Here is a 27,188-nt window from a genome sequence, read left to right on the forward strand (position 1 = left end):
AAATTGAAACAGAACGACTGTGCCATGCTCAAACAGATCACTGTGGGGTTTTAATTCTTAGCTGTACAATGGGCACTAGGACAACTTAAGTTTTTAAAAGCTGATCACAACAGTAATAAAATGGTTCAATCTCAAGTTATATTATCAATTATGATCTAGTCTCATGGATTCTTTTTGAAGCTCTCTTACCATTGATATTTGATCAGTTGGGCTCTGAAAATTGTGTTCACTGTCTTCCATGTTCATCTGATGAGCATCCTCAGTTTGAGGAATATGGGACATTTCAGCCTTGGTTTTAAATTCCAGCATGAGAATAGCAGGTGGGAATAGAATACTTAAAATAACCTGTCCAAAAAATAAATACAATGAGCAGATTTCAACACGTTTGAATCCTCCAAATTATTTTCAGTGACCTCTACTGCTTCTAGCCCTAGTCTATGAATTGGTGTTGATAGAAAAAAGTTCAGTACTTCAACAGTTTCCAGATTTCTGCTCCTAATTGTTTCCTCTTCACCATCCAAATTCTCTACACCTCCATTCCCCCACCAGGACGGGTGCTACTTCTTTAAATGGACACTTAACCGGTCCCTATCTACTATCACTTTCCTCCTCCTGGTTGAACTGGTTCTCAATCTGAACAGCTTCTTCTTCAACTCCACTCACTTCCTCCAAATAAAAAGGTGCTATGTGTACCTGCATGAGTCTAAGCTATGTTTGCCTTTTTGTGGGATATATGCAACATTCTGTGTTCTGCATCCTACTCGGACCCCCTCCCTCATCCCCAGCACATTGATGACTGTATCGGTGCTGCCTCCTACTCGCACCCTGAACGGGAAAATTTCATTGACTTTGCTTCCAATTTCCTTCTCTCACCTTCCCCTGGTCCATCTCCAATTCTTTCCTTCCTTGACTTCTGTGTCTCAATTTCTGGGGACAGGTTATCAACCAATATTTGCTACAAGCCCACTGGCTCCCACAAGCTACTATGATTACATTTCCTCTCACTCTGCTTCCTGTAGGAACTCTATTCCATTCTCTCAGTTTCTCTGTCACATCTGTTCAGACAATGCAACCTTCCAAGGTTTCCCCTTTCCACAGTCGACAGGACCCTCGACCGTGTCCGTTCTAGTTCACTGACTTCTTTTCTGACCTCTTCCGCTCATTCCCCTGGAACCATGGTAGGGTTCCTCCTATCCTCACCTTCCACCCACCAGCCTTATTTAACTGAGCATTCACCACCATATCTGGCAGCTCCAGTGTGATGCCAACACCAAATACATCTTCCCCTTCAGCACTCTGGAGGGACTATTCCCTCCGCAACACCCTAGTCCACTCCTCAGTCACTCCAAAACCCCTCCCTTCCCTCCGATGCCTTTCCATGTGAGCAACGATGATGCAACACCTGCCCTTTTGTCTCCTCCCTTATCATACAAAAGGTCTCAAACACTCCTTCCAGGTGAAACAGTGATTTAACTTGTACTTTCAATTTGGTATGCTGTATTCGTTGCTCACGACGTGATCACCTCTACATTGCGGAGAGCAACGCAAACTTGGTGACCATTTTGATGGACACTTACGTTCAGTCTGCAAGCGTGATCCCAAGCTTCCAATTACCAGTCATCATAATTCTCCACCATGCTGCCACTCTGGCCTTGGCCTGCCAGTGTTCACAAGCTCGAGGAACAGCACCTCTTCTGCCAACTGGGCAAGTTACAGCCTTTTTGGACTCGACGCTCAAGTTCAACAATTTTAGATCATAACCACTGCCTATATTTTGATTTTCTTTGGTTTGGTTTATTACCCCTCATTTCCATTACTTTCGGACCACAGCTATTCAGGATCCTGTCATTCACAGCTCCTCCAGACATATCTTTATTTCTTTACTTATCCCATTACCTCACCCTTTGGCCTTGCACCATGAAACCTTTCATCATTTATTTAATCCTTCCTTCCCTCCACTCGTTTTCATACCCTCCCTTTTTTTCCTTCCCATCCTAAATCCCTTTCACTTGTTCAAAGCCTATTAAATTTTTAATTTCTCCAAGTTCTGATGAAAGGTCACAGACCCAAAACATTAACATGAAAGCAAAATACCATGGAAGCTGAAAATCTGAAATAAAACAGAAAATGTTGGAAAAACTCAGCAGGTCTGGCAACATCTGTGGAGGGAGAAACAGAGTTAATGTTTCAAGTCTGTGACCTTTTATCAGAACTGATCTCTCCACAGATGCTGCCAGACCTGCTGAGCATTTCCAGTATTTTCTGTTTTTATTCTGTTCAGCCTGTGCCAATTTTTTTTTTTTAAATAGTTACCCATTTAGTCACTCATTCCTCTTCTCAACATAAAAGAACACAGCACATGGCAATGTTACCTTGTACCATGAATTTTTTCTCATATTTAGCCTTCCCATCCACATGTCTGACAGCAGCATTTGGGTACACGTGTGCGCTACAAATGGGCGAAGCCTCGAGTGAACAGCTAACTTGAGGCAGGTTGAGTTGCTCCAGTTCTTCAGTTCATAAGTCAGCAATTTCATGGCCATAGTTTCATCTTGTCTGAAGGACTGATCCAGTAAATCAACTGCTAATTGTCCAAATTCACTGAAACAAAAAGCAGCAATAAGTTCATTGACAACTGGAAACATGCAGTCGCTACCTTAAAAAGAGACCAGTGATCTTAAGTGGGATATAATTCAATTGGAGAGACTGAGCACTTGGTTAAAACAAAAGGGTGAAAGGCATATGAAAATGATGCACACTGGTAACAGCTGCTCTAGTGAGGTACCAGGAGCACCAATAGGTTGTTAGTATTTGAATATCTTACTGCTAATACTAAATAAAGCTAATTATTTCTAGTGTAAGGAACATATCTTTTTATTTCTGTTGGGACTAGCGATTAAAATTACAATGGCTGCAGGTTGAAAGACTTGTCCATTGGAACAGGATGAGATATATATACAATGTTGCAGCCCTGGAAAAGTGTGTGCCATGAAAGACTGGATGGTGCCAGAAAGGAATCCTGGGCCAAGGGAGCTGCCTGGCAATAATGTTTTAATTGGCTCCTGACCAGGTTTTGTGTGGGGGCAGTGCAGCTGAATAGCTTCTAGCCTGAAAGGAACAAGGCCTAAAACCTCTTTCTCCTGTGTGTGGAAGATTCCAGTAATTCTACGATAATAGCTAGCTGGCTTTTTCTTCTCCTATCATGCTCTCTCTCGGAAAACCCCTGTCAAGAGGCAGAGGAAAATCACTGTTAGGGACATTGAAAGGCAAGTGCTCAATGAACTAAATACCGAACGTTATGGAAGACCATCTCATGTCATCAAAGAACTGAAAGGAATTTGGGAGACATCGATCAAAATCAACCCATCAAATCCTGTACTCTGGAATTGGTGCTATTGAACTGTTATATCCCACCCTTAAAATCCACGTTTTTGTGTGTCTTGTATATGTGTGTATAGGGATTTAAGAAGGGATAGAGTTTAGGTTATAGGGTTAGGAATCAGCAGTTCATATTTCTTTTGCCACTGGTTAGTGACAGTTTGTTCAAGAACCTGGTGCTCGTATTCTGTTCACTAAACCACCTGTTTAATTTAGGTTAACAATCTGGCAGTTTGAAGAAACTTTTTCACATTTGTCACGGCTCAGGGAACAGTGGGGCTTGATATTACAGTGCATTATCCCCAGTGAGTCGTGACACTAAGGTATATAGTAGTTCATTTGCTTTATAAAAAGTACAGTTCAAATTCAAACATGGACTATTTTTAAAAGAATTCAAAGTAAGGTTGCCACAAATCCTCAGGTTGGAACTATATTGGGTCAAAATCCTGGAACTCCCTCTCCAATAGCACTGTGGGTATACCTACATCACATATGGACTGCAGCTGTTCAAGAAGGCAATTCACCATCATCTTCTCAAGGGCAATTAGGGATGGGTAATAAGTGGTGTAGCTAGTGATACTCAGCCCATGAAAGCAAAATAATAAAAAATATGTTAGCTTGGGAAAGGACCCTGCTGTTTGTCCACCTTTCTTGACACCGGATTTGGAGGACCTTACACACTACGCACCTTTTCTTCCAAAGCTCTGCTGCCCATATCCTATACTGCACCAAATTTCATTCATCCATAATCTGTGCTCGCTAACCTACTTTGGCTCTCAGTCCCACAAATTTAAAATTCTCACCCTTATGCTCGAATCCCTTCATGGCCTCTCCCACACTATTTTCTTTAAACTTTCGCTAGCCTTTCAAGAGTATTGCTTTCCTCTAACTTTGGCCTTTTGTGCATCCAAAATCCTTCGGCCCCACCAATGGCAGCTATGCTTTCAGCAACCTAGGCCTTTGGGATTCCCTCTCTAAATCTCCACTTCTCCGTTAAAACTGTTCCTAAAAACTACCTCTGAACATGGTCAGGCATTCCTCCCATTATCTCTTTTTGCTAGATTACACATCTGTGCAGGGCACTTGGGATGTTAAAATATTGGACATTGTGCATTAGAACAATGATGTGCTCTACAATGTATGTGGCTCCATCAATTTCCATTCTCAGCTAGGTCATCATCAAAAGAGGAGGTGACTCTTCCTGAATTGCAGAGACAGTAAAAAGACAGGTAACAAGCTTATGGTTGTCTCACACCTAAGGCAGCAATTCAAGAGCAACATTGGCAGAATGCTGGGATGAGGACCTTGATGGACCTCTAATCTGGAAGTTAAATGCAACATTGTCCAAAAGGAATATTTGCAAAAAATAGGATCTCAATTTGAAGTGACTCTTTGCATGGTAAATACTACATGATTTCATTAATTTGAGGATGGATTGTTCTGATAGAAACCACTATTTAGCACTGAGCACAAAATCCCTTAGATAATTTTTAAACTGAGCACTTCATAACTACTGACCTGGAAGACTGTTTGAGCTCTTCAGAAGTATCATCAACTACATCACTCTGTTTTGCCTCACATGACATGGATCGATTCAGCTTGCATGCAACCAAAGCCTTGGCCATGGACTCTTCTCCATGTTGCCAGAAAAACATGGCCATTTTCTGCCGCTTCATTAGTACAGCCCACACTAGCAGCTCATTGAAAGGATAGGGAAAACGTTTGGTCTCTGGGTCATCGATGTCCACAATTTCATCTTTGGTTCTCTTTTTCTTCCCCTGATCAACAGAGGATTCAGGCTGAAAAAGTAGAAATAGAATGAGCCATTCTGCTAATTACAGGCTGGAAGAGAATAAGGCAACAGCAGCTTCTTCTGTGATGCAAGGTCAAATTAGTTTCAAATTTATCATGTTACATTTTTAAAAGTAGTCCATGGTTTTATGAGCTCAGTCAAGTTCTTGCAAGGCTTCAAAAGGATCTCTGACCAGGGAGAATATGTCAATTAGGTAAACACCTGATCATTTCATTGCAGGACTGAAAACACAAGTGCACAGATTAGAGAGCAGAACCCTAAACTCTTCAATTTCAATAAAACTAAATGGCTGTGTCTATAAAGTACAAAAGTCTTCTTCAGGAGCCGGCAAAGATCAACTTGAAACAATAAAAATTAAATGTTTACATACATTGCAAATTGTTGCTCCCACCCTAGAAACCTCTGAACACCCAGTGAGCCGAACAGCTCAGCCCGTACTTTGGAGTCCTTTTCAAAGGTCTGTGTTCGAGATCCAATAGCACATACACCCCATAAATTATCTGCCTCACTTGAAAAGCATTTACTCATGCATGGTTCTAGTGACCAGTACCTTGGGTTTATAAGGCTGTGCAGTCTTAATGAAGTGATTATGTCGAGTCTTCTCTTTTTTATCTGCTCGATTAGTCAGTGACTCCTGGTGTTTACGCAGCTGAGGTATACCACTTGATGAATGTCGTCCAGACCTCTAGATTAAAAATGTTTAAAAGGTTGTTAGAGAATGTTCGAGAGTCCTATGCTCGTCAAAATTTTAAAATACCAGTGATGCTGCTGCGTTGCTTGGGCTTAGGAGCTGAAGTACCCTCTCCTGTATTTCTTGTCCAGAGTCACAGACTGGGGAAAAGGCATCAGTGAACAAGTGGAGCTTTTTCCTTATAGCCTAACAATTACATGGTCTTTCAGGGCACAAGTTAAAGATCACCAAAAGAACAAAGGAAGTAGGAGAATATTTTTTAAATACTTAGAAGTACAATGGTACATGAAGTGCTCAAACAGAAACAATGTTGGAAGCAGAACCATAATAATGTTTAAAAGGGAATATTAGATAAATATTTAAAAATGAATTAAAACTGTATAGAGAAAGGGAAGGGGGTGAGATTAAGGTGGTGACCAAATGGTCTGTGAAATTCTATGATTTGCTTATACATAAGCATCTGTTGACAAAGCTTTACTTTAATATTTAATACTTAAATTACTACCACCTACCTAATATAAAAATTAGTAGGTGCCTCTCTGTTGGATTGGTTGCTACACTAAGTTCTGCTTAACTTCTTAGAGATGCAATCTCTAACAACTGTTGCTATGGAGGTGACATTTCAGTCTTTGTTAATGGAAGACACAAGCCTACAGTGGGAGACCACCACCTCAACCCTATATCTACTATTTGCTAGAATTAAGGCAGACAGGAATTTCAACACATGGAAGGTATAAGGGGTAACTTGCTTTGCAATTTTCCAAGTTCACCTCCCTGTGGGGTACCAGTTTTTATTAATTACTTCAGTTCTACTGAGAGCAATAACTTCACAGACAATAACTGTCATCCTACTCTGCTGCAGCATAGAACACATCAACTTTACATTTTGTTTAAAAAAATTCTCAAAGCTTTTAAAATTTTAAACTCTCCACCCACCCACCCTTATTTCTTGACCAGGACCTTATAGGATAGCTCACAAAATTTTTGGCACTTTAGTGAGATATTCCAGAAAGAACATACCCTATTGTTCCCGTGGAGATTATTGTAGATAATTCTGAAACGCTTCCTCGTGTACGTACATCGATAAGTTCCACCCATAAGGTATTCGATGACGAGACCCACATCAATTAAAGTGATTTTATAATCTGAAGGGAGGTTCCCCTACGGAATAAAAACAAATAAAAATGATTTACTCGATCAGCAGCAATGATGTTCCATCCAAGTAAAACTGGTAGTGGGCAGAGACCAACCCATCCTTCTTACAAGTCTCAGAGGCTGGACTCCAGGATGAGTTCTATGTAAAATAACTTTCTTGACAAAGCCCGGCAGTAGCTTAAATGGCCCAAGATGGAAAGAAATATATATATATATATATATATTTTTTAAATGCAGCAACTGTACAGCTCTGCCTAAATAACAGTTCACTTGGTCAAAGTTAATCTTGAAGCGCTACAATTCAGCAGAATGAAGGTTCTTTTCAGGTAACACAAAGCAACCCTCTTAGAGATGGCTATAATTGGTTTGAGGTAAAAGCTGTCTTGGTATTCTATATGCAGTTCTCTCAAAGTGCAGCCACAGTGCACAATTTGCAACGAGTGTTTAAAATGTGAACTTTCACTGGTTTAAGGCAAGGAGAGATGCTGATCTATGCTATACCTTACAGCACCAACTAATGTACAAATAGATAAGCTTTTATTAATTTTGACATGCTCACCAAGTCTTTATCAAGGGAGTCTTCTCAACAAGTTTTATTTATTTTAGTTTTTCATGGGATGTGGGTGTCACTGGCTAGGTCAGCATTTGTTGCCCCTCCCTAATTGCTCTCGAGATGCACTAGTAAGAGTCACTTTGCTTTAGCTGTCTTTTGCATAGGATATTGTTTGTTTAGATGACGCATGCAGATGATCCTATTAAGGAAACTAATTGACAGTTAAATTGTCCCCGTTAAACAAATACGACCGAAATAATTTCGCTCTAAATTAATATTGTACAGATGTTACAAAGTGTCGATTACCATTTAACTCCTTCAATGTGAACAATGGGCAACTCACAAAAGATAGAGAAACATAGTTACTCTAAATGCTCGTGAAAATTGCATAATGTCTTCAGCAATAAACTTTACATAGACTAGGATCCTCCTGCGTTCAAACTTATCTATTTTTACAGAACAGCAAGACCCTACCTCACATGACCTTTACAGATAATTTTGAATTTGTAAACAAAGATCATTGTAAAAATCTACAAGTTTGCAATATTCATATTTATAAACTGCTATAAATATCTGACCACATAGCTTGAAGATAAAAGAGAAATATTACCTGTTTAACATCTCTCACTAGATGAAGTAGTGTTGGATTAGTTAGCCCTTGTTTCTGCAATGAAACAGTAGAAAAATAAAATTGAATGAATCATTTCTAAGGAGGGAAGGACAGGCAAGAAGAAAATGTATTGATATAATGTGATCACGTCTGTAGGATGTCACAAAGTTCTTCACAGCCAACAATTTACTTCTGAAGTGTAGTGACTGGTATATGAAACTAGGAGTGTGTCCCAACTAGGAGTGTGTCCCTAAGTTTTTTAGTAACCCTAGTTTTTGTCACACTAAAAGTATAGGTGAAGATCAAGGTTTAGCTACAAAGTCAAAACAAAATACACTTCATATTAACCAATAATTTAAACAGCCCCTTAAATGTGTATTGTTAATACAACTACCAGTGCTTGTCACTCAATAATCTGTGAAATGTTAACACAAATAACAAATATTATCCTCTATAACTAATTTGTGAACTGCATTTGAGACTTCAAAACATAAACCATTCCTCACACTTACTGTGTTGTACAGCTCTTCTAACCGAGGGATTGTGAGAAACTTGTGCATGCTAACTCCATTTTCAATGAGAAGTTTCACAAATTCCACCCGGTCCATGACAAGAGCATCCAGCATTGCTTGCTCCAGTGATCCAACCTGCAACATTCAATAAAAATCAGCAATGAAAGTCTGACTTGCTCTAACCATTGAGATTAATTAATGCAGCATGAGTTAGGCTAAATAGCCACAATTGTTTTTAAAACAGGGCAGCAACATTAAACATTGGAAGGAAAAAATGAGATTAGAATTTTCCAGATCATAATCAAAATAATTAGATTATCTTTACAATGACAGAAAATAATAAATTCACTTGAAGAAATATTAATTCCACTCCTGTGTTGCATTGAGCCCATCCTTAAAAGTTTCCTAGAATGTCGATGCTTACATACCAGCCACTGCTGCCCATAAACAAATGCATGGTTCTTAGCAATATCCACTCTGTCCCAGGCAAGAGTCAAGATCAATTGATCAAATGCAGATGAATTGGTACCTGAATTTAAAGAGTTAAAGCTTCAGTGAGACACATTAACTGACTATTTGGAACAGTGCATGGAGAAGATGCAACATATTATTGTATGCTATATATGCCACAGCTATTGCCAGAATTAATTCTCAGCTTTCTTATTCTAGGTATAACCATTTAAACTGGTTAACTGTTGACAGTTGCTGAGTTCATTTTCAGGCCAGAGGTAATCAAAAAAAAAACACAGGACAATGCCAATTGCAGGCTCAATTTTACCTTGAATTCAGGAACAGCCTTTCTTACACATCGCACAGAATAATAATCCCAATAAAATAAATTATTCCTACCACAAACTGTTGAAATGGTCTTTTTACTCAAATTACTGGTTCTTAGCCATCACATAGCGTTTGGCTGCATAAAGTTATTTTCCCTTATTTGTGTGTACGTACCTATCCAGTCTCATTCTGAACTTGATTTTCCTATGATTTCCCATTTTAGAATCTGTTGTGTAGTGCTCAACACCACAGCTCAGAAAATAGGATTCCAGTTCCTGGCCATATCACCCAACTCTGTTGTTCTGCTGAGCTACAAAGTTCACCATCAACTTTATCATGGTTTAAAATTTAAGTTAATGTAGTATTAAAGCAGACATATTATTCTGTTGGAGCAGATTTCTAGGTTTGCAATCTATGTGGCTCAAAGTCACTTCTGGTTTACAACCAATTTATATTCATGCACTAATTGCTTTTATTGAAACATATTTGACGTACAACTGGCTTTATTTCATGAACCCAGGATATCTTGTTTCTCACGCACATCCTACTCCTTCCATCCTCATCACTATTCTTGGATTTATTTCACTTGTAGAAAACATTGAGCTAATAGAGATGTATTTTGTTGCACTCACTGACCAAAAACATTAGTGAATAACCACTCAGCATCACACTTTGTATCTACAGCGCATCAACCAAGTTAATAGAACATCCAAAATTAAAAAGATCTGAAATTTGATTCTTAAACATCCTTTTGCAAGAATTATTTAATGAATAAATGCATCTATTCATCAATTTGACTGAGCAAAAATCAGCTTTCATTACAGTAAACTGAAGTTAAGAATGATTACCAAAGAAGTGGTTCAAGCCCAGGATACTTACCCTTTAACAATGCTGTTAGAATGGCTACATCTATGTCTTGATGTTCTTCTGCCCCTATGTGATACACAGTGATCTGAAATCATATGCAACATGATCAAAATCCAGACTCAAAGCTCAACACCCACTCTTATCTCCTTTAAGTCCTTGGGAATGTTTTTCTACATGAAAGAAACTATATAAACCCATTATTTTTATTGTAGTAATGGTTTGTGCAGGCAAACTATTCCAATAGACGGATATGTTTTCATCTAAGCCCAGACCTGCCCTTACTCAATATGAGTGATATCACAAATATTGAGTTTATGCAAAATATCAAAAATACAAATGCAGCACAACATGAATATGTTTCCAAAGTAACCACACAAACCAATTCCTGATGATTTCATGTAAGCATCAATTAATCTGAAATTGTGCTTCAAGTCTTCTTCTGAAGATAGACTACCCCAGACTTCTCCCTAGATAATCCACCACCTCACTCAAGAGTCTGGGATCTGGCAGTATGTCTGTGCCAGTTTCTTTTGGAACCAGAGATAGTGTGCTTTACAGGAAAAGAGCAGATGTAGCTCAGGTTACAATTATCTTCCCAATATGTGGCTGTCAATTGGAATCTGTAAAGTGCCCTCCCTATACCCACTGCAAAAACGTGAATACAAAACTCTTCCATTAGGTGGTGTGAGATGAAGGGAAATAGAAATTAAGCCTACATCATTATTACGGTGTTGAGTCATTTGAGTGTCAGCGTTGGCTTAGAGGTAGTATTCACACCTGAGTCAGGAGGTCATGGGATCAAATCCCAAACCACACTTCCTACATTACAATAGTAACTACATTTCAAAGCTACTTGATTGACTTTAGATTGTCCTGAAGTTGTGAAAAATGCTGTATAAACATTTTTTCATATACTTCACTATAACCTTGAAAACGAAGCCTTGTTTTTCTCCCAATTCACAGAATACATACTTCTATACACTCGTAGATACCTCTGGGCTTTGTGTGCAGCTCTATGATGCACTAAGCTGCGTGCAGTGACCAATGGTGCCAATAAACATGCAATAAATCCAGGGAATGTGGACAAGTCAAGGGTCAAAGGCTGATCAGTAGTGGATGAAGTTTATAAAGTCGTCATAAGAATTGGCAGACAGGGGGCAAGTGAGAATGTGGATTATATCTTAAGTGACAATATGTTTGGAGGGATTACAGGAGAGGTTTTGAAGTTGATCATAAAAACCACTGACTCAGTGTTTATAGGCAGTCAAGAAAATGTTAAAAAGTTGGGTCGCGTAGCTAGGAATGTGATCAATAAACCAAAGGAGGTTTTGCTTAAGGTTCTGCTCTGCCTTGGTAATGCTGCACCTGGAGTAGTGTGTTCAGTTTTGCTCTAATACAGGAAGGATGTAGAATTATTGGAGAAAGTTGCCTAGAGACTCACTCCTGATTTATAAGCAAAGATTATTTATCCAAGAACTTTGCTCCCTGGAGGAGGAGGATGGAGGACAGGATTTTAAGTAGGGGACAGTTTAAAGTTTAAGGCTGCGACAAGCAAGGAAACTATGCACTTCTGTAAAAAGGGAAGAGGGTTCAGTAGAATCATGGAATAGATTACCTGCGGTGGCAGAACAAGAAAAAGCCGTGGCACATTTTAAAGGTCAGGAAAGAAAATACATGGCTATGCATTTCAGGATCAGTGTCATTGGAAAGCGTGGGCTAGTTGATGTTCTTTCAAGGTATCCTGAGCACCCATTACCAACAGTGACAGGTTTTCTCCATCTCCAACACTTGATTTGCTTAAAGCTGGAGTAAATCAGATTTTGCCTTGTGTGGGGAAATGGCAGACCTTCACCCAAACTCATTCAAGATCAGAATGTGGACACATTCCGTCCCATTTGTATGGACTGGATTCAAACCCACATTTGAGAAAAAGATACAGTAAGGCAACGCACTAAACCATCCGGCCCACCACAGTATATTATTGCGACAAAACTTACAAGTTCTCTAGCCTTCATACATTCCATCAGAATCTGGAATAGATGGTGTGCCTCACTTTGGCTGAAGTTGAAAGTCTTTTTGATAGTTGTGAGGATTTCCAATTCCAACCCATCTGGAAGTATTCTAAAGGAGAACCAAACAAATCCAATTAACCACAGAAGTGAGTTAAGCATATTCAATCAGTTGTTGAACCAACAAACATTCTTACAAAAATAATGTTGAAAAGCCAGTCATGCTATAAAGAAAAAAATCAATCTTGCTCCAATCGGCTATATGGCAAATCCATTTCTGTTTGTGTTCAATACTGTTAGTCTGACTGGTCTAGAGTTAACCTGTCTTTTACTTTGCGTTTTTATAAAATCCTTTTCTCACCGTCAATATTTCTCCATACTCGTTAACTTGAGCAATTTGGACTTTTTCACTGTAGCTGAGGTGGTTACAAGATGGTCTTCAAGAATATTATGGATTGTATTAGGGTTTTAAAAAAAAAAGGTTCTGAAGTAGAGTTTATAATCTTATTCATAAAGGCATTAGATAGACACTTGGAAGAGGGGAGTTTTGAAGGCTGTGGCAAGCAAGCAGAAGAGTAGTAAGTGGTTAACCTACAGAAATTGCATACTTAAGACTAATGACCTATTTCCTATACTCCAACATTCCGTGAAGCAGTTAAGGATGACTGTAAAGGGTGACAGTAATTTCAAAGCTTCAATTTTACAGTGAGGCTTATAAAGGGGGCGAAAAGGGTTCTGACAAAAAGGTCATTGATCTGAAACCTTATCTACTTTTCTCTTTACAGATGCTGCCCGACCTGAGTATTCTCAGCATTTCCTGTTTTATTTCAGACATATACTTTAATGCTGAACTGCTCTGCTGATTTAATGTGCAAGTTACACCACATTTCTATTTTCCCTACTGCCCTATGCTATGCTAATGCACAGATGTTTCTTACCCTCCCTCCTCAGTCTGCTTGTGCACATAGGCCAAAAGGTCTGCAGCTCGGCCAGTTCCTTCACATACCACGACAGGCACTGGGGGGCTCTCCAGCAGGTATTCCAACACAGTGGGGATTACGTTAGGTCCACCTTCAAATATCAAAGCAACTACAGGTACACCTTGGCCAATTCCTGTAAATTGGAAAGCAAAAAATAGCAAAGCAATATTGTTTTTACTTATGCTTAGAGGTAATAGGGAAATAAAAGTACTTTCACAACAAAATACTAATTTCTATGAATGCTAACAGGGGTAAAAATCTGATGAGGTCAGTCACAAGTGCAAAGAATAACTTTAGAGAATTATCAGTCTGCATCCAGGAGTTGCTTAAAAAAGTCACTAGCAGTTGATGCTGCTGCGCAATAAGATGCACAAGGCAGCATACTGATTCCATTTTGATATTCAAATAAGTTGTTTGGGCTGGAATGGAAGAAAGGGCAAACAGTTGTTTACATCACCTGAATGGAATTTACATAAACAGAAGCAGGTAGGCTACTTGATACATCTGTCCATAATAAAAATCTCTGAAATTGAGCTAATTTCTAAACTGTTTGCCAGCACATGAATGAGAGGTCACTGAACCTGTTTGTTCCAACATGTTAAACGCAATCTGCACAATTGTAGACTCGTTCCTAATATCAAATTCTGAGTGGCTAAAAATTCTAAGTTAAAAAAGTTTCTTCCCTACTCAAATCACAATTGAACAAAACTTCAGTCTGTTAATCTATAACTATGAAACGTTTCAATATCTGCAATTCCTTGGTTTAGAAAAGTCTGCAGAACTCACTTGCGTGAATCTTCTGAAGATTGATATGTTTTTCTAACTCTCTCCGAAGCTTCACTTCAGCACCATACTTTCCAACTGTTCCATCATCAACCAGAATGAAGTGGGAATGCAAACTGTTTAGGACATTCAGCTTACTCAGAGGGTTCAACAAAGTCTGGTATGGGGCAATAACCTGCAAATCAAGAGAGAGCCCCTGGGTTACATTAAAAAATATCTTAAAGAAACTTAGTTCAACAATGTGGAGCTCGAACTGAAACTTAATTTTCTTACATCTCTTCCAATAAGATCATTCCTATTTTCAATCACACCCCAAGGGGCAATTCCAATTGTGCAAATCTTCCGAGATGAACGTGAAATGTGTTCTTTCAGTGCATCACCAACATGTTTCACAACACCTAGTAAGAAATCATGTTTAAACAATAGCAGAATGAGAAGTTCAATCCCACCTTGCACAAAAGACAGATCAAAATTTAAGTGGCCATTTTAACCACTCTTCAAAATAGTGCTTTAAAGTAAGCAACATTTAAAACTTTTATGAATAAATCCCTGTAAAGGGGAGCTCAGTAATTTCTGACCTCCCAGATTCACACCCTACAATATAATCAATACTAACTGTCTATCAAAAAAAAACATGAGAATTACAGGCAAAGAAACAAGAGCTTCATTTATATAGCGACTTTAATGTAGTAAAACTTTCCAAGGCATCACTTGAAGATAGTGTGTTTAGTTATATTAATATATTGCTATATTTTAGGCATCATTGAACAAGCCTGCTCCAATGTCCAGGATGTTTCATCTTGCTGTGGCTAGGATGAAGATGCACATCCAGAAATCAGGAAGCCAGGTCCTGTCCTTACAATACCATGGGTGAATACAAAGGCCAGATTGGGTGTTGACTTTCAGTGCAACATAAGCAGCAAGTTATTCCCAGGCTGGTCTGGCTCACCTAGTTTACAATTACAGCAAAATCGGACCAGCTCTCAACATATTTAATGGGCGTGTTCTCTTTCTCTCCCTGAAGATCATGGGTTTCTATGTAAAGACTACTGGTTATTCTTGGTACCTCTCTTGCAATGAGGTGCGAATACATTAATGCCATCCGACGACCCTCAGCAAACCAAATACAAGTCCTAGCCACATTCATATGTTTGAGTAAACCATAAATCATATGTAGGACATTCAAATTTGATAGTTCTCATGAGGATAAAAAGTAAATTAAATGAAATTAATAATACAATTTAATATTTTTAAAAAGAGTTCACTGTCAGCTTCAAATGTTTCACAGATGCACATATCTCCATGAATTGATTTCATGGTCCATTTTAACTTTTTCCAATTAATTAAATTATTGGCTTCAAACAAAGCTTTAGATTATCAAGATCAGTGATGCTTATTTAACAGAAGCACTGCAAAATTTGTGAATTTACAAGTAGATCACACTGGTCTGATTCTTCAGTCACCCTTTAATTTATATGCATGGATCAGTAACAGGTACCAGACAAGCAGGGAATCTGGTAGGAAGCTGTTGCTGGTCAATGCCTTAGTTAGGATTTGACCACTGCCCAAAACGCCAGCATTTCTCTTTGCAATACCTGCATTCACTCCTCCAGTTAGAATCCAGGCTCCTGTCGTCACCGCTGCTTTGATTAAGCCTTTTCCAACAACCTGCTTAATGCGCGGATGAAGTTCAAAGTTCTGCATTCCTCCATGTACAGAGATGACGAGTTTAGGTAGTTCCATTTGCCACTCTTTCAGCATAAGTCTTAAAACAGCTTCAGGTTTTGTGTCATAGGAAAGTCGTGCATACTATGCCATTTCAATGAAAAAGAACACAGATATTTGTCAGTTGAACATGGTTTCCAAATGGAGAAAATCATTTCCATTTATTGTCACAAATTTAAACATACCAAACATTAACTCCACAAACCTTGGTTACAGTAGGATCGACACACTGGTTTCCCCACCTGGCCAGCCTTAACCTGTGCGTCAGTCATTGCCTTTCAAAGTAATTCATTGCATGTGCAGACCTTTGAATGGGATGAGGCTCTATAAAAACACGTTTTCTTTTCTTTTCTTTTCCAAACTGCCAAAGGGGAAGACCATCTGCAGAGATGGAACTCTTTTCCAACTAGGGGTCAACTAGAGGTAATTACAACTAGGGGCGATTGTTTAAAAATAAGGAGGAGTTGTCCATTTAAGACAGAGATGAGGAAAATTTTTTTCCTCTAAGGGTCATGAGTCTTTGGAACTCTCTTCCTCAAAATACAGTGGAAGCAGAGTCTTTAAATATTTTTAAGGCAGAGGTAGATAGATTCTTGATAAGCAAGGGGGTGAAAGATTGTCAGGGATAGGCAGGAATGTGGAGTTGAGGATACAACCAGATCAGCGAAGATTTTATTGAATGGCAGAGCAGGCTCAAGGGGCCAACTGGCCTACTCCTGCTCCTAGCTCTCAAAATCTCAGCGCAGAAGAGGCCCTTCGGCCCATGAAGTCTGCACCAACATGTGAGAAACACCTGACCTACCTACCTAATCCCATTTACCAGCACTTGGCCCATAGCCTTGAATGTTATGACGTGCCAAGTGCTCATCCAGGTACTTTTTAAAGGATGTGAGGCAACCCACCTCCACCACCCTCCCAGGAACTGCATTCCAGACCGTCACCACCCTCTGGGTAAAAAAGTTTTTCCTCACATCCCCCCTAAACCTCCTGCCCCTCACCTTGAACTTATGTCCCCTTGTGACTGACCCTTCAACTAAGGGGAACAGCTGCTCCCTATCCACCCTGTCCATGCCCCTCAATCTTGTACACCTCGATCAGGTCGCCCCTCAGTCTTCTCTGCCCCAACGAAAACAACCCAAGTCTATCCAACCTCTCTTCATAACTTAAATGTTTCATCCCAGGCAACATCCCGGTGAATCTCCTCTGCACCCCCTCCAATGCAAACACATCCTTCCTATAATGTGGCGACCAGAACTGCACACAGTACTCCAGCTGTGGCCTCACCAAGGTTCTATACAACTGAAATGTGACCTCCCTACTTTTGTAATCTATGCCTCGATTGATAAAGGCAAGTGTCCCATATGTCTTTTATACCACCCCATTAACATGCCCCTACGCCTTCAGAGATCTATGGACACACGCTCGTATGTTCGTAACAAGGAAGATTCACGGAAACAAAATTAAGTGAGCTGCCTTAGGTTGCAATCAGGCATTTTCAAGCAACTTGCAAAGGCTTCCAACGCATCCAGTCTCACACCCTTCAAGACAAAGTAAAGTGTAGAGGGTGCAAACTCAAAATACAAAATTTAAAGAAAAAAGGTATAAAAGTTCCCATTACTTTTAATCAGAATTTTAGACTTCTGCAACATCAGGTACAGTGGATATTATAGAAAAGAAAACATGCAAACCTGAAATCAATGCTTGCTGCTTCTCTTGAAAAACAAAAATGAACCAGCATGCGTTCTGAGGAAAAACCCTCTGATTCAAGCAGGCTGTTGTCTCTTCAATGGTGAACAATTTTATTAAAAACGTCACAAAACACAATATTACTAAAACTTACTACGTTTCTCCTAGAAATTATTTAAATGATTTTGTCTAAGCATAAGATCAAGCACTATATTAGGGGGCATCTATCAGTCATTCTGCATTGGCTAATTGATCGTGACCTTTTCACAAATCAGAACCAAATTCCTTTTGATTGGGAAATAAAACGTTAAGTAATCTTTTGGGACTTTTTATTTTAAAAGGTCGTGAAGAAATCTTTTCATTTTACACATACAACAATTCAGGAACATTGAAACTGGACAGTACCCAAAGTAACATTTTGACTATAAAACAACACATTAGGTAGCTCATCAATACACCCAAAATTAACTCTTGAATACAGAATTACCTGATGAATTTAACACATCTGCAAGAAACAGAACAAACCTTAGCTCTGTAGGAATGTGACCCGCCCTGAAAATTAATAACTCCATAAGCATCTGTTGGACTCTCGTTAGTGTGTTTCTCCACCGACCATTCCTCTTTTTCCAGATTTTCAGACTCACCCAATTTCACATCGGAGTACTTCATTGCCAGGCTTGCAGTGAAGCCAAGATGCTGCCGGACCAATCGTCCGCAGCAACACCTGTCAGAATGCAGCAGATTAGGAATTATGGCTTTGTAATTGCAGCACATAAGTTTGCACGTGGAATAATACAAATATTTTCTGGAAAAGAAGAGGTTGCATTTTCTTCAAAATCTATTTTAAACAATTTAACATTTTTAAAGTGACCTCCGGTAGCTTCATCATGGGCACAAAAAAAGAATGAAATTCACAGCTTAAAATTAACCTACAATTTCCAGTCCTTACTCATGTCCCAGTTGCAGCATATGCACCTCTGATTTAAATGCAGATATTCTAATCATGGTTAAAGGCAAATTCAACAGGAAGTCTAAAAGGTGATACAATCCTATCTTAATTTATTAGTTACATACCAGGATTTTGCAAAGTTTGTAAGGGCCATTAAAACATAAGCAGTTTAAGCCAAGGCTATATACCAAATTCAGTGCACGTGCACCCATCACCACCCTCTCCCCAGTTTCATTGATGAGCTCAAATTTCAGCCACAATCACTTTGTTCAAAGTTATCTTTCATAGTCAACCAAAGAATTTTAGTCACAAAATGCATTTTGGATATAGTCAAAGTGGAATTTGTCAATGTCATATTAGGGTGCATGACAAGCTGAGAGGAAAAATGGGGATGATCATCGACAGGGTAAAGAGCAGGCAGATAGCAACTGCATTTCAAAGCAAAATGTGAAGATATCGCAGGTAAAGAACGGTGAAGTAAAGCATAATATTAAAGGCTAGATTTTTTTAAAAACAGATTGAAACTGAGATCTTGGGGCACACATGCATACACCTTTGAACTGGTGGAAGTGTAAAGGAAAAAGGTCATAAAAATATATAATAGGATTCTAGAATAAGCAGTGGAGATATTATTTGGGACATAGCTGGAGTGCTGCATGGAATTTTGAGTACTCAATTATTTGACATTATAGTCCTGGAAAATGGCTGGTAAAAATCCTCTAGAATGATGCGTTGGAGCCATATAAAAAGACTCTAAAAGTTGTGATATCTTTCATTGGGTCAGAGCCAAGAGGTTATCAAAATTAAGACTGATACCATAGGGAATTATTTCCAACGGTTGAAAGAACAGTAAAAAGGGAGCATAGGCTCTGGATTTTTAAAAATTCATTCATGGGATGTGGGCGTCACTGGCTAGACCAGCATTTATTGCCCATCCCTAATTGCCATTGAGAAGATGGTGGTGAGCTATCTTCCTGAACCGCTGCAGTCCATGTGGTGTAGGTACACCCACAGTGCTGTTAGAAAGGGAGTTCCAGGATACTGGCCCTGCGACAGTGAAGGAACGGTGATATATTTCCAAGTCAGGATGGTATGTGGCTTGGAGGGGAACTTCCAGGCTGTGGTGTTCCCATGTGTCAACTGACCTTGCCCTTCCAAGTGGTAGTGGTCGTGGGTTTGGAAGGTGCTGTCCAAGGAACTTTGGTGAGTTCTTGCAGTACATCTTGTAGATGGTACACACACTGCTGCCACTGTGCGTCAATAGTGGAGGGAGTGAATGTTTGTGTATGGGGTGCCAGTCAAGCGGGCTGCATTGTCCTGGATGGTGTCAAGCTTCCTGAGTGTTGTTGGAGCTACACTCAGAGGCAAGTGGACAGCATTCCATCACACTCCTGGCTTGTGCCTTCTACATGGTGGACAGGCTTTGGGGAGTCGAGGGGGAAGTTACTCGTCGCAGGATTCCTAGCCCGACTTGCTCTTGTAGCCACAGTATTTATATGGCTAGTCCAGTTCAGTTTCTGGTCAATGGTAACCCCCCCAGGATGTTGATAGTGGGAGATTCAGTAATGGTAATGCCATTGAATGTCATGAAGTGATGGCTGATTTCTCTCTTGTTGGACATTTCTGGCACTTGTGTGACACAAATGTTACTTGCCACTTGCCAGCCCAAGCCTGGATGTTGTCCAGGTCTTGCTGCATTTGGATATGGACAGCTTCAGTATCTGAGGAGCCACAAATGCTGCTGAACATTGCAATCATCAGCAAACATCTCTGCATTCTGACCTTATGATGGAAGGAAGGTTATTGATGAAGTAGCTGAAGATGGTTAAGCCTAAAGCAATCCCTGTGGAACCCCTGAAGTGGTGTCCTGGAACTGAGATGACTGACCAACAACCACAACCATCTTCTTTTATGTTAAGTATGACTTCAATCAGTGGAGAGTTTTCCCCAATTTGCATCGACTCCAGTTTTGCTAGGGTTCCTTGATGCCACACTCAGTCAAATGCTGCCTTGATGTCAAGGGCAGTCACTCTCACCTCACTCAGGAGTTCAGCTCTTTTGTCCATGCTTGAACCAAGGCTATAATGAGGTCAGGAGCTGAGTGACCCTGGACAAATCTGAACTGAGCGTCAGTGAGTAGGTTATTGTTAAGCAAGCCCTGCTTGATAGCACTGTTAATGACCCCTTCCATCACTTTACTGATGATTGAGTGTAGACTGATGGGGTGGTAATTGGCTGGGTTGGATCTGTCCTGCTTTTTGTGTACAGGGCATGCCTGGGCAATTTTCCACATAGCTGGGTAGATGCCAGTGTTGTAGCTGTACTGGAACAACTTGGCTAGGGGTGCAGCTAGTTCTGGAGCATAAATCTTCAGTAGTATTGCTAGAATATTATCAGGGCACACAGCCTTTACACTATCTAGTGCCTTTAGCTGTTGCTTGATATCACGTGGAGTTGATCAGGGTTGATCCCCTGGCTTGGTGGTAATGGTAGAGTGGGGGAATATGCCAGGCCATGAGGTTACAGGTTGTGGTTGAATACAATTCTGCTGCTGACGGTCCACATTGCCTCATGGATGGCTAGTCTCAAGTTGCTAGATCTCTGTTTGAAATCTATCCCATTTACCATGATAGTAATGCCACACAACACGATGGAGGCTATCCTCCCAGCCTAGCAGATATGTTCTTTAGGACTCAGGCAGTTCGGGTCTATAGTGGCACTACCGAGCCACCCTTGGTGTTGGGCAATTGAAGTCCCCCACCCAGAATACATTCTGCACCCTTGTCATCGAGAGAGAGAGAGAGAGAGAGAGAGAGAGCGAGAGAGAGAGAGAGAGAGCGAGAGAGAGAGAGAGCGAGAGAGAGCGAGAGAGAGCGAGAGAGAGCGAGAGAGAGAGAGAGAGAGAGAGAGAGAGAGAGAGAGAAGGCAGGCAGTACGTGGTAATTAGCAGGAGATTTCCTTGCCCATGTTTGACCTGGTGCTGTGAGCCTTCATGGGCTCCAGAATCAATGCTGAGGATTCCCAGTGAAACTCCCTCCCACGTCTATACCACGGTGTTGCCACCTCCGCTGGGTCTGCCCTTCTGGTGGCACAGGGCCTACCCAGGGATGGTGATGGTGGTGTCTGGGGCATCATCTGTAAGCTATGATTCAGTGAGGATGACTATGTCAGGCTGTTGCTTGACTAGTCCATGAGACAGCTCTCCCAATTTTGACACTAGCCCCCAGATGTTAGTAAGGAGGACTTTGCAGGGTCGACAGGGCTGAGTTTGCTGTTGTCGTTTCCAGTGCCTAGGTCAATGCTGGGTGGTCCATCCAGTTTCATTCCTTTTAGATTTTTTAGCAGTTTGAGACAACTGAGTGGTTTTCTAGGCCATTTCAGAGGGCATTTAAGAATCACCAAGGAGTAAGTTAACAACCTAAATAGGAATAGAGTAACTAAAGCTAGTGTTGGTCCTGGTGAATCCATAATGGAAAACAAAAATGGCAGAGGCATTGAACAGGTATTTTGTGTCTGTCTTCATGGTAGAAGACTTAAAAAACCTCCCAAAAATAACTGAAAATCAAGAGGTGAACGGGAGAGAATCACCATCACCAGGGGAAAAAGTGCTGGGTAAACGATTAGACCTAAAGGCTGACAAGTCCCCAGGACCAGATGACTTGTATCCTAGGGTCTTAAAAGAAGTGACAGCACAGTTAATGGATGCATTGGTTAAAATCTTCCAATATTCCTCAGATTCTGGAAGGGTCTCAGCAGATTGGAAAATAGCAAATGTAACACCTTTATTCAAGAAAGGAGGAAACTACAGGCCAGTTAGCTGAACATTTGTCACAGAGAAATTGTTAGAATTCATTATTAAGAAGTTATAGCAGGATTCTTAGAAACTCAGGTAATCATTTAGAGTCAACATTGCTTTGTGAAAGAAAAATTATATTTAACTAATTTATTAGAGTTTTTATGCAAGTATCAAGCAATGTGGATAAAGTGGAACTTATAGATGTAGTGTACTTGAATTTCCAAGAGGCATTTGATAAGATGCCACATCAAAGATTACTACACAAGATAAGAGTACATGGTGTAGGGGATAACATATTAGCATGGATAGAAAATTGGTTAGCTCACAGGAAGCATAGATTAGGGATAAATAGATCTTTTTTGGATTAGCAAGCTATAACTGGTGGAGCACCACAGGAATCAGCACTGGGGCCTCATGTATTTTCATCCAAAACATTGATGTAGATTGTAAGGACCAAATGTATGATAGCTAACTTCACCAATGATATCAAGATATGTAGGAAAATGTGTTGCCAAGAGGAAGCAGAGAGTCTGCAAAGGGATATAGACAGGTTAGGTGAGTGGGCAAAAAATTGGCAGATGACATATAATGTGGGTAAATGTGAACTTGTCCATTTTGGCAGCAAGAATAGAAAAGCAGTATACTATTTAAAAGAGAGGTTGCAGAACTCTGTGGTAGAGGGATCTGGGTGTCCTGATACATGAATCACAAAGTTAGTACGCAGGTTCAGCAAATGGATTAGGGAGGCAAATGGAATGTTGGCAATTTTTTTTAAGGGGAATGGAATATAAAAGTAGAGAAGCTTTACTGCAGCTGTACAAGGCCTTGGTGAGACCACGTCTGGAGTATTGTGTACAGTTTTGGTCTCCTTATTTGCAAAAAGATATAATTGCTTTAGAAGCAGTTCAGAAAAGTGTCAAAAACAAAAAATTGTAATACTTTTCGTAAGACCATAAGACTTAGGAGAAGTAGGCCATTCAGCCAATTATCGAGTCTGCTCCGCCATTCATGGCTGATCTGATAATCCTCAACTCCACTTTCCTGTCTTTTCCCCATAACCCTTGATTCCCTTACTGATTAAAAAAAATCTGTCTATCTCTGCCTTGAATACACTTAACGACCCAGCCTCGACAGCCCTCTGCAGTAAAGAATTCCACAGGTTGACTGCCCTCTGACAGAAGAAATTCCTCCTCATCTTGGTTTTAAATGGGCCCCTTACTCTGAGGTTATGCCCTCTGGTCCTAGACTCTCCCACAAGGGGAAAACACCTCTCAGCATCTATGGTAATATTCATCAGGTAATATCAGTGTCACATTTATGTACTGGAAGACAAGCTGTTGGAGGTGGTAAATATGGTAATTGAAGAGCCAAGAGTGACTGCAAGAGTCTAAAACCAACAGTAAGAAGTGGTTTTGATATGTTAATGAACCAAAAGGAACTTCAGAGTTTTACATAAAGCAATAACAGGGGTAGTTTTGAATTGTTTTAGTTCAAAGGGGGATAGATGCATGTTGTAAAAGATGTAAGTAAGGTAAAGATGGAGTAAGTTTGTTTTTTCACAAATCTAAGAGCTAGGGTAAAGAAAGAAGTTTGATCAATTCTGGGGAGGAAGCATTTCTGAAGAGACTAGTTGAGATAAGAGAGATATCAAAGGAAAGGAATGCATTTAAGGAAATACTGAGGCTGAGATGGAGCTAGCTGCAGAGATCTCCCAGAAGACAGCAGGATAGCTGGTCAGAACTCCCAGAGGATAGTGTGAACGAGGCCAGACCAGGAGAACCAGTTGCTGTCAGCCTCAGGAGACACCCGAAAGGAAAAGGCACTGTGTGGTAAAAATTACTGGAATTTTATACATTTTAAAATCTATAAGGATAGTTGCCGAACAGAAAAGGGGCAGGTTAGCTTGGAGGGTAGTTAAGATCTTGTGGAACTGTTTTAAAGTAGTTTGCTGTGTGAAGCCATTCTTGTGTTTAAGTGTACTTTTGGGGTTTTTTTTGCTTTTTTTTTAAATAAATGTTTACTCTACTGTAAAATCATGTCAAATAGTCTGGGACATTTCCTGATTTCAGAACCTCTCCTCATACTAAACAAATTGCAAAAACCATTTTGGCAGCTGGTTCAAGTTTTCCTTTGGGACTTGGACAGCTTGGCATTCATCATCAGCTGTGCCATAACAGAAGGTTTACTTGACACATTCTGGGATGAAGGGCTTATCTTATGAAGAAAGGTTGGGCAGTTTGGGCCTATACCCATTGGAGTTTAGAATATTTTGAGGGGAGATGATCGGGTGGGTACCAGGAGATGTTTCCTCTTGTGGGGGAAATCTAGAGCTTGGGAGGCAGTTTAAGAATAAGGTGCGAATTTTTTCTCTGAAGGTCATTAGTCTGTGGAATTCTCTTCCCCCACAAGGTAGTGGAGGCCGAGTTAAACAGGCTGTTAGACAAGGGAGTCAAGGGTTTTGGCGGGGCAAACAGGGAAGAGTCGTCGAGACTACGACCAGATCAGCTATGATCTTATTGAATGGCGGAGTGGGTTTGAAGGGCCAAATGGCCTACTCCTGCTCTTAAGTCCTATGTAACTTTTATTTATATATCACCTTTAATATAATAAACTATCCCATAGCATTTCACAGGAGCATTATAAAACAAAATATGACATTGATCCACTTCAGGTGATGAGGACAAATGACCAAAAGTTTGGTCAATTAGGTAGGTTTTAAGAAGTGTCTTAAAGGAGGGGAGATAAAGAGGGGGCAAGATTTAGGTAGGGAATTCCAGAGTTTTAGCAGTCTTAAAGAAGTGGATAAATCTGCAGGCCCAGATCAGATGTATCCCAGGCTGTTGTGGGAGGCAAAGGAAGAGATATCAGGGGCCCTGGCAGTAATTTTCAAATCCTCTCTGGCCCCAGGTGGGGTGCCAGAGGACTGCTAACGCTGTCCCATTATTAAAAAAGGAAGGAAGGGATAGACTAGGAAATTACAGGCCAGTCAGTCTAACCTCTGTAGTGGGGAAGTTACTAGAAAGAATTCTGAGGGACAGAATATATCTACACTCAGAGAGGCACGGAGGTTATGCTGGAACTATAGAAAATGCTAGTTAGACCACAACTGGAGTGCTGCATGCAGTTCTGGTCACCACACTATAGGAAGGATGTGAATGCACTGGAGAGGGTGCAGAGGAGAATTCCCAGGATGCTGCCTGGGCTGGAGGGTCTGAGCTATGAAGAAAGATTGGGTAGGCTGGGGTTGTTTTCCTTCAAGCAATGAAAGTTGACAGGAGACCTGATAGACGTGTATAAGATTATGAGGATCATAGATAGGATGGATAGGAAGGCACTTTTTCCATTAGTAGAGAGGTCAATAACCAGGGGACATAGATTTAAGGTAAGAGATAGAATGCAAGAGGGGAGTTGAGGAGAAATCTTTTCACCCAGAGGGTTGTGGGAGTCTGGAACTCACTGCCTGAAAGGGTGGTTGAGTCAGAAACCCTCGTAACATTTGAACAGTATTTAGATATTCACTTGCGTTGCCTCCAAGGCTATGGGTCAAGCGCTGGAAAATGGGATTAGTGTAGTCAGGTCTTGTTGACCGGTGCAGACATGATGGGGGCAAATGGCCTCTTTCTGTGTTGTAAGTGTCTATGAGTCTATGAGTTCAGGGCCTTGGGAGCAGAAGACACAGCCACCAATGGTGGAGTAATTAAAATCAGAGATGCTCAAGAAGTCAGAATTGGATGAGCGCAGAGATGGGAGAGTTGTGGGCCTCAAGGATATTACAGAGATAGGGACGAGGCCACGGAGGGTATTGAAAACAAAGGTTGACAATTTTAAAATTGAGGTGGTGCTGGATCAGAAACCAATGTAGGTTAGTGAGCACAAGAAAATGGATGAATAAGACACTGGCAGCAGAATTTTTATTGAAAGTAGAAAGTGGGAAACCAGCCAGGAGTGCATTGGAATGGTCAAGTTTAGAGGTAACAGAGGCATGGATGACAATTTTCCACCAAGGGTTATTAGAACATGGAATGCCCTGAATATGGAGGAGAGCCCATCATTTAAAGGATATAAGTATTGAAAAAGGGAAAATTATAAAGCGAAATGAGGGAAATGGGATTGGAATAGATAGCTCTAATCAGAGAGCTAATGCCTGTACAGAATCAATAAACTTCAATAATCACCTATTATATTATAACTTCTATTGACTCTACAATTGCTCAGATAACAAAAAAACTACTTAATTGGCTGTGAAGTCCCAACACCCCGAGGTCATGAAAAGCGCTATATATTTGTATGTCTTTCTTTCTAATCAACAGCTGTTTGTTAAGCAGCAAGTTTGATTTGGAATCTTGCTGATACTTTGTTCTGTTTGGCTAACTGCCAGGACTTCAAGCAGCACTCCAAAGTGCCAGTACAAAAAAACACAAACCATACTAAGATACTTGGCACCTTATTGTTTAATCAGGCTGGAATTACACACTCAGCAGAATACTTCAGCATGAAGCAGCAGTCACTCACTTTGGATAAAAGCATATTCTAACAAATCAGCAGCTTTTAAATACTCATGAATTTACTGTCGTTAAGGTTTATTACAAGACATCAACACTGCCATTGGCATTTAAAACACAGTGGAGAGTCAGATGCTCAAAAAAACTAAGCTGCACATGAATGTTGTCCTTCCAAAAGTACAACTGCACATTTAGGCCTAAACAGAGTGCAGTACAGTTGAGGATGGGATCAGTACCACTATCACTGCATTAAAGCATATTAGTTTAAGCGTATTTTTCCTCTACAGCATTTAGACACCAATATGCCTAACAGGGCTGATGATGATATTTATTCTTCTGGAAAATTAGCTTACACCTTTCTAAATTTTATTGTGTAAGACAGGCCAATATTTCAGCGGGGAC

General features: G+C 40.3%; 1 protein-coding gene across 6 annotated transcripts in view; it reads right to left on the reverse strand.

Annotated features, from left to right (window-relative positions):
• Positions 1–27,188, reverse strand: part of trpm7 (transient receptor potential cation channel, subfamily M, member 7) — a 140,157-nt gene that overhangs the window by 79,002 nt on the left and 33,967 nt on the right. For 4 of the 6 annotated variants that reach the window (XM_078530188.1, XM_078530186.1, XM_078530187.1 and 1 more), the window contains 15 exons: positions 18,065–18,263; positions 15,724–15,937; positions 14,402–14,526; positions 14,132–14,303; positions 13,304–13,478; positions 12,354–12,477; positions 10,369–10,441; positions 9,141–9,241; positions 8,713–8,847; positions 8,201–8,254; positions 6,903–7,043; positions 5,742–5,876; positions 4,897–5,177; positions 2,373–2,601; positions 190–345 (listed from right to left, as the gene is read on the reverse strand). In XM_078530188.1, coding sequence (XP_078386314.1) covers positions 190–345; positions 2,373–2,601; positions 4,897–5,177; positions 5,742–5,876; positions 6,903–7,043; positions 8,201–8,254; positions 8,713–8,847; positions 9,141–9,241; positions 10,369–10,441; positions 12,354–12,477; positions 13,304–13,478; positions 14,132–14,303; positions 14,402–14,526; positions 15,724–15,937; positions 18,065–18,263 — 2,314 coding nt within the window. Of the gene's footprint in view, positions 1–189; positions 346–2,372; positions 2,602–4,896; positions 5,178–5,741; positions 5,877–6,902; positions 7,044–7,644; positions 7,790–8,200; positions 8,255–8,712; positions 8,848–9,140; positions 9,242–10,368; positions 10,442–12,353; positions 12,478–13,303; positions 13,479–14,131; positions 14,304–14,401; positions 14,527–15,723; positions 15,938–18,064; positions 18,264–27,188 lie in introns of those variants that run through there. The other 2 variants (XM_078530190.1, XM_078530192.1) reach the window with 2 other exon arrangements.

This window comes from Cetorhinus maximus, chromosome 26 (genome assembly GCF_964194155.1).
Source record: "Cetorhinus maximus chromosome 26, sCetMax3.hap1.1, whole genome shotgun sequence".
In the NCBI taxonomy this organism is placed as follows: Eukaryota; Metazoa; Chordata; class Chondrichthyes; order Lamniformes; family Cetorhinidae; genus Cetorhinus; species Cetorhinus maximus.